The 13,865-nt window shown below is 40.3% G+C and overlaps 1 protein-coding gene across 4 annotated transcripts in view; it reads right to left on the minus strand.

Annotated features, from left to right (window-relative positions):
* The window catches only part of heatr5b (HEAT repeat containing 5B), a 139,509-nt gene that overhangs the window by 23,881 nt on the left and 101,763 nt on the right, over positions 1-13,865 (minus strand). For all 4 annotated transcript variants that reach the window (XM_069885126.1, XM_069885125.1, XM_069885123.1 and 1 more), the window contains 2 exons: positions 12,213-12,281; positions 6,931-7,110 (listed from right to left, as the gene is read on the minus strand). In XM_069885126.1, coding sequence (XP_069741227.1) covers positions 6,931-7,110; positions 12,213-12,281 — 249 coding nt within the window. The remainder of the gene's footprint in view (positions 1-6,930; positions 7,111-12,212; positions 12,282-13,865) is intronic.

Below are 13,865 nucleotides of genomic sequence, written 5' to 3' on the forward strand. Positions count from 1 at the left end.
ATTCTTAAACTATGCCCTCTAGTCCTCGTCTCCCCCATCATTGGGAACAAGTAATCCCCCTGATGATTTTGTATACCTCAATCATGTCCCCCCTCATCCTTCTAAACTCCAATGGATACAAGTCCAGTTTTTCTAGCCTTGCTGCATATGACAACCCTGCCATCCCTGGAACTAACCTTGTAAATCTGCGCTGCACACCCTCTATGCTAGTATGTCCTTCCTCAAGTTGCAGTATCTTTTCCAATAGCTGCCTATTGTGTTGTCTAAAAACTTTTTAAAGCTACTAATCAACCATATTAGACAGTTCCAAAGGAATAAAAAGGTACCAAGAATTGCATTGGAAAAACTGGCATGGGACTACAAGGACTTCCAGATTTCAAAATATATTACCTAAATGCACAGGCTAGTTTCTCGCAGCCTTCTTCACTGAAGACAACCCACTCCTCTCCCCCCACCCCCCACCCACACCCCTGTTCAAATGGGAATGCACTCAATGGAGGAGGGGAAGCAAATGACTTTATCTCTAAATGGAGTTTCAAATCACAAGAAAAAGATGGATAACCCCATTATAATATATATGATTAGAACGTGGCAAGAAACTAATGAATTGAAAATAAAGTAGGGTTATCAATAAAAGGACCATGTTATTGCCTATGAACATGGGCAATAGAATATTAAATTTGTGTTATGTCAAAGGTATAAGTTATATTAAGAACTGTTACAAAGAAGGAACTCTTGTGTCCTTTGAACAGCGCAAATACAGAGTGCCCAATGGGACCTTCTGTTTTCTCCAGCTTAGATCTTTCTTTAGAGAAAGATGGGGATCACTGTTGACCCCACCAGAAATTAGTGAAAGTGAAAAAATGGTCTGGATGGGGAATACATCCAAGTTTATGTACTATGCTTTTCAGAGCAAAAGTGCAAAACCAAGGTAACAGAAGTCAAGGGAAAGGAGGGAGTCGGACTTGGGGTGGTAATTTCAGAAAGAAGCTGGTAAGATTGGTGTAAGGACAGCATGATATCAGTTATAAATGCAAGATAATCGACTGGTTAAGTATAATTTTTTTTTTTACTCCAGTTGTATCTGGAGTAGATGAAAAGCCAAAATTTCAGAGATGTGTTTCAGATGTGGGACTGAGACAGGAACTTTTCTACATGCCACATGGTTGTGCGTGAAAGTAAGGCCATTTTGGCAAGAAATCTCATAAAAATTAACCAGGGTAACAGGAGTGGCCTTCATGGGTGACCTGGACCCAATATCAAATCTCATTTACAAAAATAACATTGGCGGTAGCAAAAGAAAGTATCGTGATCACTTGAAAGTCCGACTCCCCTCGACTTAGAGCACAATGGACTGCGGAAATAAACAGCTATAGGAAAAAAAATCACATACAACTTAAAGAATAAACATGACCCTTTTCTAAAGGTCTGGCACCCATACCTGGACCACATAGAGGCCCAGATCCAGTAATAAAAAGGAACAAAAAGGGCATAAAAGTAACAATTTTATATATATATAAACTGTAGTTTCCCCAACTGTACTCTATACACTTAAAATATATGTACGCTCTGACAGTGAATAGATCTGTATGTATGGAAGGGGAGGAGGGAGGGAGGGACTCTTTTGTTTTTGTTTGTTTTGTGAGAAAATGTTTAATATATTGTATATTTAAAATGTCACTATGTAACATTTTTCCAAAAAAAATAGAGACTCCAGTCTGAGGGGGGATAATGGTGCTGGAAAGAAGCAGTTTTTCAAGATGGTGCTAAAGGGAGAGGTTTTTCTTTCTCGGAAGATTCCATGGGCTTTTCTCGTGGGCTTCCGGGATTTCTTATTTATGTCACCGTCAGAGCTGGGACACTATTTTTTTTTTTAAAAAGGGGAAATATCACTATTATTTGAATAATTAAAAGTGTTTTCTTGCTGAACAATATTTGTTTAAAAACTGGTATGGATCGAACATTAAACTTAATTAGTCTGAATGTTAATGGACTAAACAGGCCAATGAAAAAGGGTCTTGGCACACTTAAAAAAACAGTTGTAGTTTTCCTGCAGGAAACACATCTTACTAAATTGGAACATGATAGATTAAAAAGAGGATGGGCGGGGCAAATAATATCATCTTCTTTCAGTTCAAAGGTGAGGGGAGAAGCAATTTTAATTAATAAAAATGTAACAGTAGATGTATCGATTGTTATGGTACATAGTAAAATTTAAGCTGAATCCTAGGCATTTATGAATATTTACACCCAAATTATGACAATGAAGCCTTTTTGAAGGACAGTTTTTTAAAAGCAGCAGGTGATTTTAATTTGTTTGGATCTTATATTGGATAAATCAGCGTGAATGGTTACAAGGGCAAAGGCTGCAAAAGTGATGCTACCATTTATGAAAGATTTTAAATCTGATTGATATCTGGAGGCAGCTCAACCCCACAGAGAGAGACTACTCGTTCTACTCAAGGCTCCTCGACGCACATACAAGGATTGATTTTTTTTACAAACAGAATACTTGGCGAGGCTACTGTCAGACCACTCACCATTAACCTTAACTATTGCGATAGTGGAAAAACAAGAAAGTGTGTGCAGATGGCATCTTAATGATACATTGTTGAAAAGGACAGGCTTCTGTGAGTTTATGAGGAGACATAGAACTATTTTGTGAGACAAATCTTTCTTCCACTGATAACAGCTTTTTTATATGGGATATGTTTAAATCTTGTCTGAGAGGGAAAATTATTTCATATACAAAAAAAGAGGACATGATGGAGTATTGGATGGTTTGGAGAAAGATAACAGAACTGAAGAAAGAATATCAGTGGATGGGTTCATAATAAAAATATAGACAAAGAAAAAAAATGGAGATATTAACACATTATGAATGTATAAAATAAAAAAAATTAAAAACTAAGCAAAAATATTATGAATTAGGAGAACGAGCACATAAGGTCTTGTCTTGGCAAATTAAGTCAGAGGCATCATCAAAGATAATACACTCTGCAGGTAACAAGTCTCCAGGGGAGGATGGGTTCCTGCCAAGTTCTATAGACAATTTACAGATCTGTTGATGCCTAAAAACCTCATCATACAGACTTATCTCACTTTATAATGTTGATTATAAGATATTGGTGAAGGTGTTACTTAATAGACTGGGACAATATTTACCTAAATTGATACATACAGATCAGGTGGGATTTGTTAAAGGAAGACACTCTTCAAATAGTCTGGGTAAGATATTTAATACAATATATATGGCTAATCAAAATTGAATTCCAGTATCTCCCTCAAAGGAGAAAAGGCATTCAACAGCTTAGAATAGCCATTCTTATTGAAAACGTTGGGAGAAATTTGGAATAGGTAGAATATTTATAAATTGGATAAAAACTCTTTATTATAAACCACAAGCCAAATTATAATTAATAGTCAAAGATCAACGGTTTTCCCTCTGAGTAGATAGAGTAGACAAGGGTGTCTTCTGTCTCCAGCGTTTTTCATTCTTACAATCGAACCGCTGATGGAGATTAAAAGGAAAAATCTGGATGTTAAAGGCTTCAAAGATGGACGAGAAGAACATAAAATCAGTCTATTTGCTGATGATGCGCTATTATATTTATCCAACCCAACACGAAAAAATATGGAAGAGTTTCAGGTTACAAAATTAATGTGATAAAGTAAGATGATTGCTTTGATGAATTTTGATTATGAAAGATATCAAAAAGGAAGTCAGTTTAAATGGAAAGTAGATTTTTCTATCACTGCTCATTTCTTTGCTGAAAAATTTCTTTCAATTATTAAATAATTGAATTAGGCAATTCCTATGAAATAATAAGGTGCTGAAAATTTTGCTGGAAAAATTAACATGGGATTATAAAACAGGATTTAACATGCCAGATTTTAGAGAGTGTTATTTGTTAGCACAAGCCAGATTTCTTTCATCTTTCTTTGAGGAAGGCAGTCTCCCTCTTGGATTTAAATGGGATTATACTCAATGAAGGTGGGGGGGGGGGGGGGGCAGTGAAGGATTTTGCATACAAGTCACTAACAAAAAAAAATGGATAACCCTATATTAATACGTGATTAGAGTATGGCAGGGGGGGGGGGGAGGGGGAAAAGCAGGGATATCTTTAAAAGCACCATTATGTAAGAATGAGTTGCCTATGAATATAGGTAACAGAATATTAAACTCCTGGTATGACAAGGGAATAAGATACATTGAAGACTGCTATGCAGAGGGGATTCTTGTGCCTTTTGATCAACTAAACCAAACTTGTAACTTCCTTCTGTTTTCTCCAGCTAAGATCATTCTTGAAAGAAAGATGAGGGCCAATGTTGGTCCACCTGAAATTAGTAAAATGGAGTGAAAGATATGGCTGGGGAATACATCCACATTTATAACAAAAATGTATTACTATGCTTTCCAGAGTAAAAGTGCTAAACCAGGTTTACAAAGATCGAGAGAGATGGGAGTCAGACTTAGGAGTTGTAATATCAGACCGATACTGGTTTGATTAGTGTTTTGATAGTATGACATCAATTATAAAGGCAAGACATAGATTAGTTCAGTATAACTTCCTTCATCAATTACATCTTACACCACAGGAGCTACATGGGTCAAAATATGATGTGGAATTGAAACAGGAATTTTTTTTACATGCTACAAGGCTTTGTACTAAGGTGAGGCTTTTTTGGCAGGATATTGGAGAAATATTAACAAGGATAACAGGAGGGGCTTTGCAGACAACCAAGAGGTTTATCTTTTGGGTAATTTTATTGAAATAAGTAACAAGTTAACTGAATTTCAGAATTCTTTTGTCAAAGCACCTTTAACAGTGGCTAAGATGTGTACTGCAATTACTTGGAAGTCCGACTCTCCCTTACTCATAGTACAATGGACTGCAGAGAAGAATAGTTGTAGACCTTTGGAGAAAATCACATACAATCTTTAAAAACAACTATGACACATTTGTCAAGATATGGCAGCCAGATTTGGAAATATAGGGGCCCAATTATAAATAACAGATGCTACTACATTATAAACAAATGTGACTTTCCCATAGATCTTTTATGGATTGTAGCGTTCGTGCTCACAGAGCGAATAACGAGTCTGGCAGTCGACAGGTTCGTTCCAAAGCTTGCTAATTTATTATTTAGTTCGCTGAGGTTTTTATAAGACACAACCTGTTCCACCATTGGGAATCGGAAGTTGCGTCGCTGACTGGCAGCTTTTCAGATTTTGCGTGTGCGGGCTCTTTCCTTTGGGGAAAGGGGAAGATGCCCGGTGTCATTTTTGGTGTGGGTTGCTCCTGCGTGCATTACAATCGGAGCCTGTTTGTCTGTACATCAACCGCATTGGTCGCCACAGGATAGTATATATGTGAGCTCTGATGGTGTGTCGATTTATATTTTGTAGGAAATGTGGGGAGGGGTTTTTCTTTTTTTGTATGAAAATGTTTAACATATTGTGATATTGTGTAGATTTAGAAAAAATGAAAAATAAAATATTTAAAAAAGAATGGATTTTTTGCTAACCATTTCAGTGAAAGGTTTGAGAATAACATTGGTCCACAAAATTTGACTATTACACAAAGGTATATGGTAATTGGATAGCTTTTATTCTTCATCATTCCAGGATATCTTCTCTCTAGTAAGCTTAATCTCTTTAATCAATACCTTTGCTCTCTCCCCTCTCTTTCCTTCCCTCCTTTGCTGAACATCTTTTATCCAGAACTACCTGGAGCGTATTTCTGTGGTTTCGGTTCCTTTATTGCCTTGATGATGTATTCCTGCTAATTATACGCACCTGGAGCACATCAACCTTGCTAATACATTTCATGTACTTACACATGATAAATCCATCTTAGATCTTCTAATCTTAATTAGGTCTTGTCTACAAAAACTTTCTTTCCTGTTCTGGTGTTTTAGGTTTCATAAGGAAGTAGGTTTTTTTTTTACATTCTACATGGTCAACTGGTACGGACTCGAAAGGCCGACATGGCCTGTTTCCGCGCCGTAAATGGTTATATGGTTATAATGTCTGAGAGATCAGCCTGAATGTATGAACAGGCAAGTGTCATCAGCATCCAGTAAATTAAAGACCCAAAGCTGGAGTGTTCTTAATTCTGAAGTGATCGAAGCAATTCCTATTCACTCTGTAGATCAACTCTACTCCAGGCAGACTGAGAGATGGTAATAATATTGTTCACTACCCAGCCTGTGGGTTTGAATCACCATGCATGATATCATGTAGCTGAAGTAGAAGAGTAACAAATTTCCAAGGACAACAATATTTGAAAAGGATTCTCAATAATCCTTTTGGTTTACAGACTTGCAGATTTTGACAGGGTCAAGAAAGATTATGTATAGGGTTGGTGTGGTTCGTTAAGATTTTTAAAAAAACCAAGAGTCAGTGGTTTGGTATGGGCAGGAAGTGAGGGGTGACAGAGAGCAGATGGGAAATGGATGGAGGAGAGAGAATGCTGAGGAATAGGGTGAATTAGCAAGAAGGAGAGAACAGTAATGTGCAGCTGTGGCAGATTCTGCTATAAATATGGGAGTGGCATCATTGCTACCTTCCATCAACCGATGGTCAAAGAAACCGATGGTTGCAGGGATTATTGCCAAAGAATAAAGCCAATACTGCAATGTCAATAAAGTGAACATTCCAGTATGCCATGAGCATACACTAGAAAGGTCCAGTGAAGTTTCACGCTGAGGACATTAAGTCCACTTGAAGTATGACATGTACAAAATTATTCAGCATCCCTGGACAATTCTCACTTACCTAAAAATTTGTTTCAATGACGAATAGCAAAAAGCTTGTGGCATTTATAGCAAAAGAGCTAAGCTAAATCTAGTGTCTGCCACTTGGGAAAGAAAGGGGCCAGTAATGAGCAGCATTTTAACATAATCCCACTTTCGTTACAAGCTTACCTCCGCCCAAGCTTTCAGTACAGCCAGTTTCTCCATTGTGGTGGCACTCTCACTGTACAATTGGCTCAAGGAGCCTTTTCCAGATTGCATCTTGTCTAAAGATGAGACCAACAGATTGTGAACTCGGCGCAAATCATTCAAGTCGCTGACCACCCCACTTCCAATCCAGGTACTGCATACCTGCAAAAGAACAATTCCAGTAATTTTTATTGCAAAGCTACTCACATATTTAAAAACATCCAACAACTTGTTACAAAGTGGATTTAGACTAAATTATCTTCAGCTCAATAGAACTAAATCTGCCACCAAACGCTATCAGGGAATGATAGCTAAAATTGGTCAGTTCTAACAATGCCCATGAAGGAGAGAAATGAGATAGAGTTAAAGAGATTGAATGTAGGAATTCCAGAGCTCAGTGGTGTGGGAACTCTAGAGACAACCACAAGAGTGAAGTAACTTAAATGGACTACACATCTCTATGGTGAGAGTGAAAGGTTGGTTTGGTCTTGCACAGAGTCATTATGGACCTGCCTCTATAGGTCAAAACTGGAGGAGTCATGGAGTCTTCAGCCCGACTAGTCCATGCTGCCTAGACTTGGCCTGGGCTTGGCCTATTTGGTTTGCATCTCCCCTCTCCTCCACAAATCATTCCAAATGTCTTTTGAATGTGGTTATTGCCCCTGCTTCTAGTTCAAGTTCCTCTTAGATCTGTTCCCTCTCACCTTAAACCCACACCCTCTAGTTGCATTTATCCTGGGTAAAAGACGATGAGTATTCACTTTATCCATAAGTAAAACACAAAAGTTTGCAGACTCCGTGGATGAAGTAAAAACACTGCTGGAGAAACTAAAGAGACATAACCATCATTTTGGGGCTTGAGCCTTTACACCTTGATGAAGGGCTCCTTGGCCAACCCACCCAATTGATCTAGATCCAGATGTAAACACAAGCTTCCAATGAAAAAAACATTCTTCCACTACTGCCCTCTCGACCTCCTTCCACTACGCCAGCTTGGAATCCAAAGGACCATCTTGGATCCCATGTGATTTAATCTTCCATTTAATTTTTAATTGAGGCCTACAGCATGCGAACAGGCCCTTCCGGCCCACGAGCCCTTCCGCCCCAATCTCCCCAATCAACCTACAACCCCCATACGTTTTGAAAAGTGGGAGGAAACCAGAACACCTGGAGGCAACCCACACAGACACTGGGAGAACGTACAAACTCCCTACAGACAGTGCTGGATTCAAACCCAGGTCGCCAGCGCTCTAATACATTGTGTTAACCGCTTCGCTAACCTGTTCTGCAGGATCTTGTCTAAGGTCTTGCTACAGTCTATATATACAGTGCAACATCTATTGCCCAGTCTTCAGCAACCTTCTTCGTCACTTCTTCAAAAAAAATTCATCAGATTGTGAGTCACAATCTGCCATGCACGACTCATCTTGAAAATCTCCAATCATGCCCTGAATATCCAAATGCTGGTAGAACTTGTCTCAGACTCTGCTCCAGCAATTTTCCAACAACTACTGACATCAAGTTCACTGGCCTGTAGTCCTCTGGCACTTCACCAGAGGCCAAAAAGGATGAAAAGGTCTCAGCGATGATCTCCTCAATTTCTTCTTTGGCTTCCAACAGTATGTAAAGATGCACTTCTTCAGGTTCTGGGGATTTGTCCATATTAATACACTCCAAGGCTGCTGAGGGGCAACACAGTTGGTGTAGTGGTTAGTACAACACCTTTATAGCGCCAGTGATCTGGACCAGGGTTCGGATCCCCCACTGTCTGTAAGGAGCTTGTACGTTCTCCCCATATCTGCATGGGATTTTTCCTGGGGGCTCTAATTTCCTCCCACCATTCAAAACATACTGGGGTATGGGTTAATTGGGTGTAAATTTGGCAGCATGGACTCATGTGCCGAAATGGCCTGTTACCATGCTGTATGTTAAAATTTAAATTTAAAAATTTACTATTTAATTTAAATCTCCTCCCTGGCAGCTGTAACAGGATTCAGCACCTCACCACTTGTTTCCTCTACGCACATGTGCAGGGGTGCATGTGCACTCGTGCTGAAAATATCCCAAACCATTCTGGAATGTCATTTTGAAATCTAGTCTCAGAAATCCAGTGTTGACACGAAGACTCTTAAATTGATGCAAAAAAGTGTTTAAGAATGAGGTGGGAGAGATCGGGGTGACAGACTGTTGTAAACTCACTAAATCCTTGTTGAGTTGCTTCTTGAGAAATGTCCTTTTGGACGAGTGGTCGTCAAAACTTTCCTTTTCCTTTTCTAGGGGAAACAAAGCGAGTGGCTTTCACAAAGCTTCCAGACCCTTTCATGGGTGCCTGAAATAGTGACTTTCCCTTTCTGATCATAGTGTGGTACACTAAATCCCCTTCAAAAGTGACCTTTCCTTTGGCCACAGTGGGGCATACTCATCCCCCTTACAGGAGAAAATCAGACAAATTGCCCATTACCACTCGAGGCCACTTCAGCCTAGTATTACTTTAAGAGCACCTGTTCTGCCTCCTTAAAAATTTGCCCCTGATCAAACAGTGTACTACTTATTTTAATATGTTGGTCACATGGTCTCTACACCTGTATTCCAGGGCCTTCCTCTCTTCAGGAGTAGCAAATTTGAGTATACGCCATTCCCAGCCTGTCAGCCCACAGTCAGTCTCCAAAGCTTGCAGGGTTGGCAGCTTGATTTGTTCTCTTCAAGTGACAGTTCCACTCAAATGAAAATGAACTGCGAGCCCATAATGAAATATTGAAGAGATGGTGGCAGTGGGATTGGAGTCTACCTTTCAAATTAAAGACGACGACACCTCCCTTCCAGACAGACTGAGTACCTTCTATGTACTGTTCAATGAGAGTACAGGATGACGCTGCAGAAAGCTCCACGTCCCCCTGATGAATGGGCCCCCTGAATAGCTGCAGCTGAGGTGACGCGAGGAGAACACTATCCAAGGTGTACCCATATGAGGTGGTGGGTCTAGAATACATACCTGGTCAGGTACTGAAGGACTATACAGACCAATTGATGGAGAATCTTCAACTTCACTGTAGCAGTTCATTGATTCCACAGGGTTCAGAATAGCCACTGTCATCCCGGTATCCAAAAGAGTGACAATAAAAGGCCTCAATGACTACTGCCCTGTGACACTGACCTCCACTATTATGTAATGCTTCGAGCGTCTGGTGATGGAACACATCAAAACATCTCCCAGAGATGCTGGACCCATTTAAATTCACCTATAGAAGAAACCGTTCCACAGACTATGCTATAGCCTTCTCCCTTCACTCCCTTCTAAACCACCTGGAGAACGATGTCACATACACCAAGCTGCTTTTCATTGACTTCTGCCCGGCGTTTAATACAATTATTCCACAGAAGCTGATGGAGAAGTTGTCCTTGCTGTAACTCAAAACCCCTGTATGTAACTGAATTTGACTTCCTAACGGAAAGACCACAGTCTGTCTGGGTTAGTAGCAGATCACTGAGCACTGTTAGACCCCATGGTGGAATGCTCAGCTCGCTCCTGTTCATGCTTCTGACCCCCATTGCCAGATCCAACTCCAACATTGTCATCAAGTTTGCAGATGACAACAGTAGTTGGACTCATCAGCAACAATGAGCTGCACTTCAGAGAAGAGGTGAAAATCTCGTGATATATGGTGCGAGAATAACAGTGTCAACATGGACGAGATGAAGGAGATGATCATGGACTTCAGGAGGACCAGGAATGACCACCCTCCACTACACATCAACAGCTCTGTAGTAGAGAGCACCAAGTCCCTTGGAGTTCACTTAAGTAAGGGGTGCTGGACAAAGTGCAACTCTGTCTTCCTTATTGTAGACAAAGTTAAAGAATTTCATGCATGTTACATCCTAAATGTAGTATTACATGACAATAATGGAACCTCTACCTTTAAACTAGTGACCTATCATAGACACACATCTAGTCACATCAGGAATGCTCAAAGGTGACCACTTCCTGAGAAGACTGAAATAGGCAAGACAATTATTATGTCAGCCTTCTACAGGAACTCTGCTGAGATTGTCCTGGCCGGCTGCATCAGTGTGGTATGGTTGCTACAGAGAAATTGATCGGAAGTCAATCCACAGGACCTCAAGAGTGGCAGAGAAGATCACTGGTGTCTCCCCCTCTTTCTCTTCCTCTCCCTCCCACCCATCCCCCCCCCATCCCCCCCCCCCCCGCGCGCGCTTGACACATATGCGACCCCAGATTTCAACATAAATACATCAATTTGGTAGATCCTCTCCTTCTGTTGAACAGGTACCGTTATCTTAAAATCACTCACTTGGATGATGAGTTTTTAAGCTACATCAACGACCAGGAACAAACTGGCTTTGCCAGTAAGCAGAAACAATAGTATTACTTCTGACGGGGATAACAGATCCTGTAAAAACAACAAGATCTAGGAGAAAAGTTCACTGGCCAGCTTGTTATGCACAATATTTCAACACCTGAAGGGTCTCTTGATATTCTACATCTGTTATCGATCGCTTGCACCCTCACTTAGTGCTCTTGTGATCTTGGAGGGAGCTATTATAGTAGGGATTTTATCTGAAAGCTACACCTGGCAATTGGAGTCAGGTGACTCAAGCAGTTGGATTTGTAAAGCACAGATCAGCAGGAAGCTGATTAGGCAATAGAGATCAATTGATCCAGAGGACTTGTATTTCCCCCCCCCCCCCCCCCCATAAACTTGTGTGACACAGGGTGGTATTAAATTCACTTCAACCCAGCAGTCTGGAGATGGACCAGAGTTCCAGTGAGTAGGAAATTCACAACCAACTACAGGCTCAAGATTTCAGAAGTGAAGAAAAGGATAATAAATGGCAAAATACGATCAGTTATGCTCTTGCAGAATAACCAAGCAGACCTGAAAGGCTGAATGACCTCGATTTGTTTCAAAGGAAAAGAAATGCTTTCACTAAGAATGAGATAGGTACACAAGTGATCTATAATGACACAAATATCCCAGTGGCCCCAAGATTCAATTGGGCAGATTGTTGTCCATCGGATGCTGGGGTAGTAGAATTCATTATATAGTGACACCATTGCACAAACATGCAGGTGGCTAACCAGCTAAGTTGTCTCTCAGACCCATAAACGAATAACACTTTTTATGGAGAGAAATGCATTAAACTTGTGCCTGAAACTCAGGAAGGAACTACTAGATTTCAGAGACGTTGGCAGTGCTAATGATCTGTCATTTTTGCAGTAGGTTTCAAGGCAGGTAAGTACTCACCTGGCAGGCTTTGGCAGTGATATCAGAAGGTGTATCTTTGGAAAAAGCCGGCCTTAAGGCTGCACCAACCTACATTAGAACAAAACAAGTCATTGGTGCTAAACATAGCCACTGACAATCCCCAACGCTCTCACCAACAGAGGAACATAGAGCAGGCATTCAATTTCTGGTAACAAAAAGGCTAGACATTATCAGCTCTGTAACCTCTAATATAGTACAGGAAAGAGCTGGTTTGCTTCATCATGGAGTGACTGAAGTTCCTCTGCTATTGGACCATTCTTTTGGTAATCCTACATTTCTGCCTCAGGTAGTTGAACTCTGCATCCAATTAAATAAGAGATGGAATAAATGACCATGGAGCAAGCCTATAATACAATATTTTCATTTTGTGAAAAGATTTCATGATGTTCTTATCATCTTGTTATGGTGTCCTTTGCAAGCACCAACCCCAAGTTTGAAACAAGAGGCTCAAGTCGAGCTACCCAGAATGATTGGAGCTGTAACTTTGCGATGGCTTGTGGTTTGAGCAGCACTTTACTGGTCATTGATATACTGGAGTGATAACAGTTTATATTTATCACAAGTGAAGTCTTGTTCATAACATTTATAATGAAACACAGAACAATGAGATTCTAAAGTACAAAGTATTTGGCACTTCTGCTCCAATTATGATCATTTGTAATTCATTCCCTTCTAACTACATGCAAAAAAGCTTACTCTGCTTATCACCCCTTTCTTTTACTTTCTTCTGTATTTTTGTGTTAGACAAATGAGTCATAGTTCCTATTTCTAATTATTCTACCCCATTCCTTCAGATATAGCAACTCCAGAGTGAACATATGCAATAACATCTCCAGAGTCTTCAAGTGAAGATTAATACACTACACATTATTGCAACAGTCACCTCACTAAAGCTGTATACTATTTGAACGCTGCATGGCATTTTCATTCTAAATTCCAGTCGTACAATTAGCTACTTATTGTTTATAGACTTTAGCTTGTTTTGGAATTCAAGAACCATGGAATAGCTCAGAAGACATCACATCCCTTGGTATGTTGTCACTTCATAACTATTAATGTAAATCTGCAGTCAGTGCCCTTTACAACTCTCTCTTTTTAGCTGCCCTACTTACACTTAGCCAGGCTTGGCTCATAATTTATAATTCTGCACACAGTGCCCAAATTGTAGACAGCAAAATTTACATTGCATTGTTGCTGAGTCCACAATCATACGGTACAGAAGCAGACCCTTTGGCCCATTATCCATGTGGACCATTGGACCGATTTATCAAAGAAAGCATGGTCTCACCCGAAGAACAGGCACCCTGCATAGATGCAGCTGAGGTGAGGAAGATCCTATCCAGGATGAAACCACACAATGGTGCAGGTCTACATAACATACCTGGTCGGGTGCTGAAGGTCTGTGCAGCCCAGCTGACAGAGATCGTAACGGACATCTGCAGCATCTTGCTGCAGCAGTCCACTGAACCTGCAGGATTCTAGGCAACCACTATCATGTTGGTGCCCCAAAGAGAAATGGTAGACTAAATGACTACCGCCCAGTAGCAGTAACTTACAATCACGAAGTGTTTTGAGTGACTGGTAATGGAATGCATCAAAGCATACCTTCCAGTGACATTGGACCTATTCTAG

Source organism: Narcine bancroftii, chromosome 6 (genome assembly GCF_036971445.1).
Source record: "Narcine bancroftii isolate sNarBan1 chromosome 6, sNarBan1.hap1, whole genome shotgun sequence".
NCBI lineage: Eukaryota > Metazoa > Chordata > Chondrichthyes > Torpediniformes > Narcinidae > Narcine > Narcine bancroftii.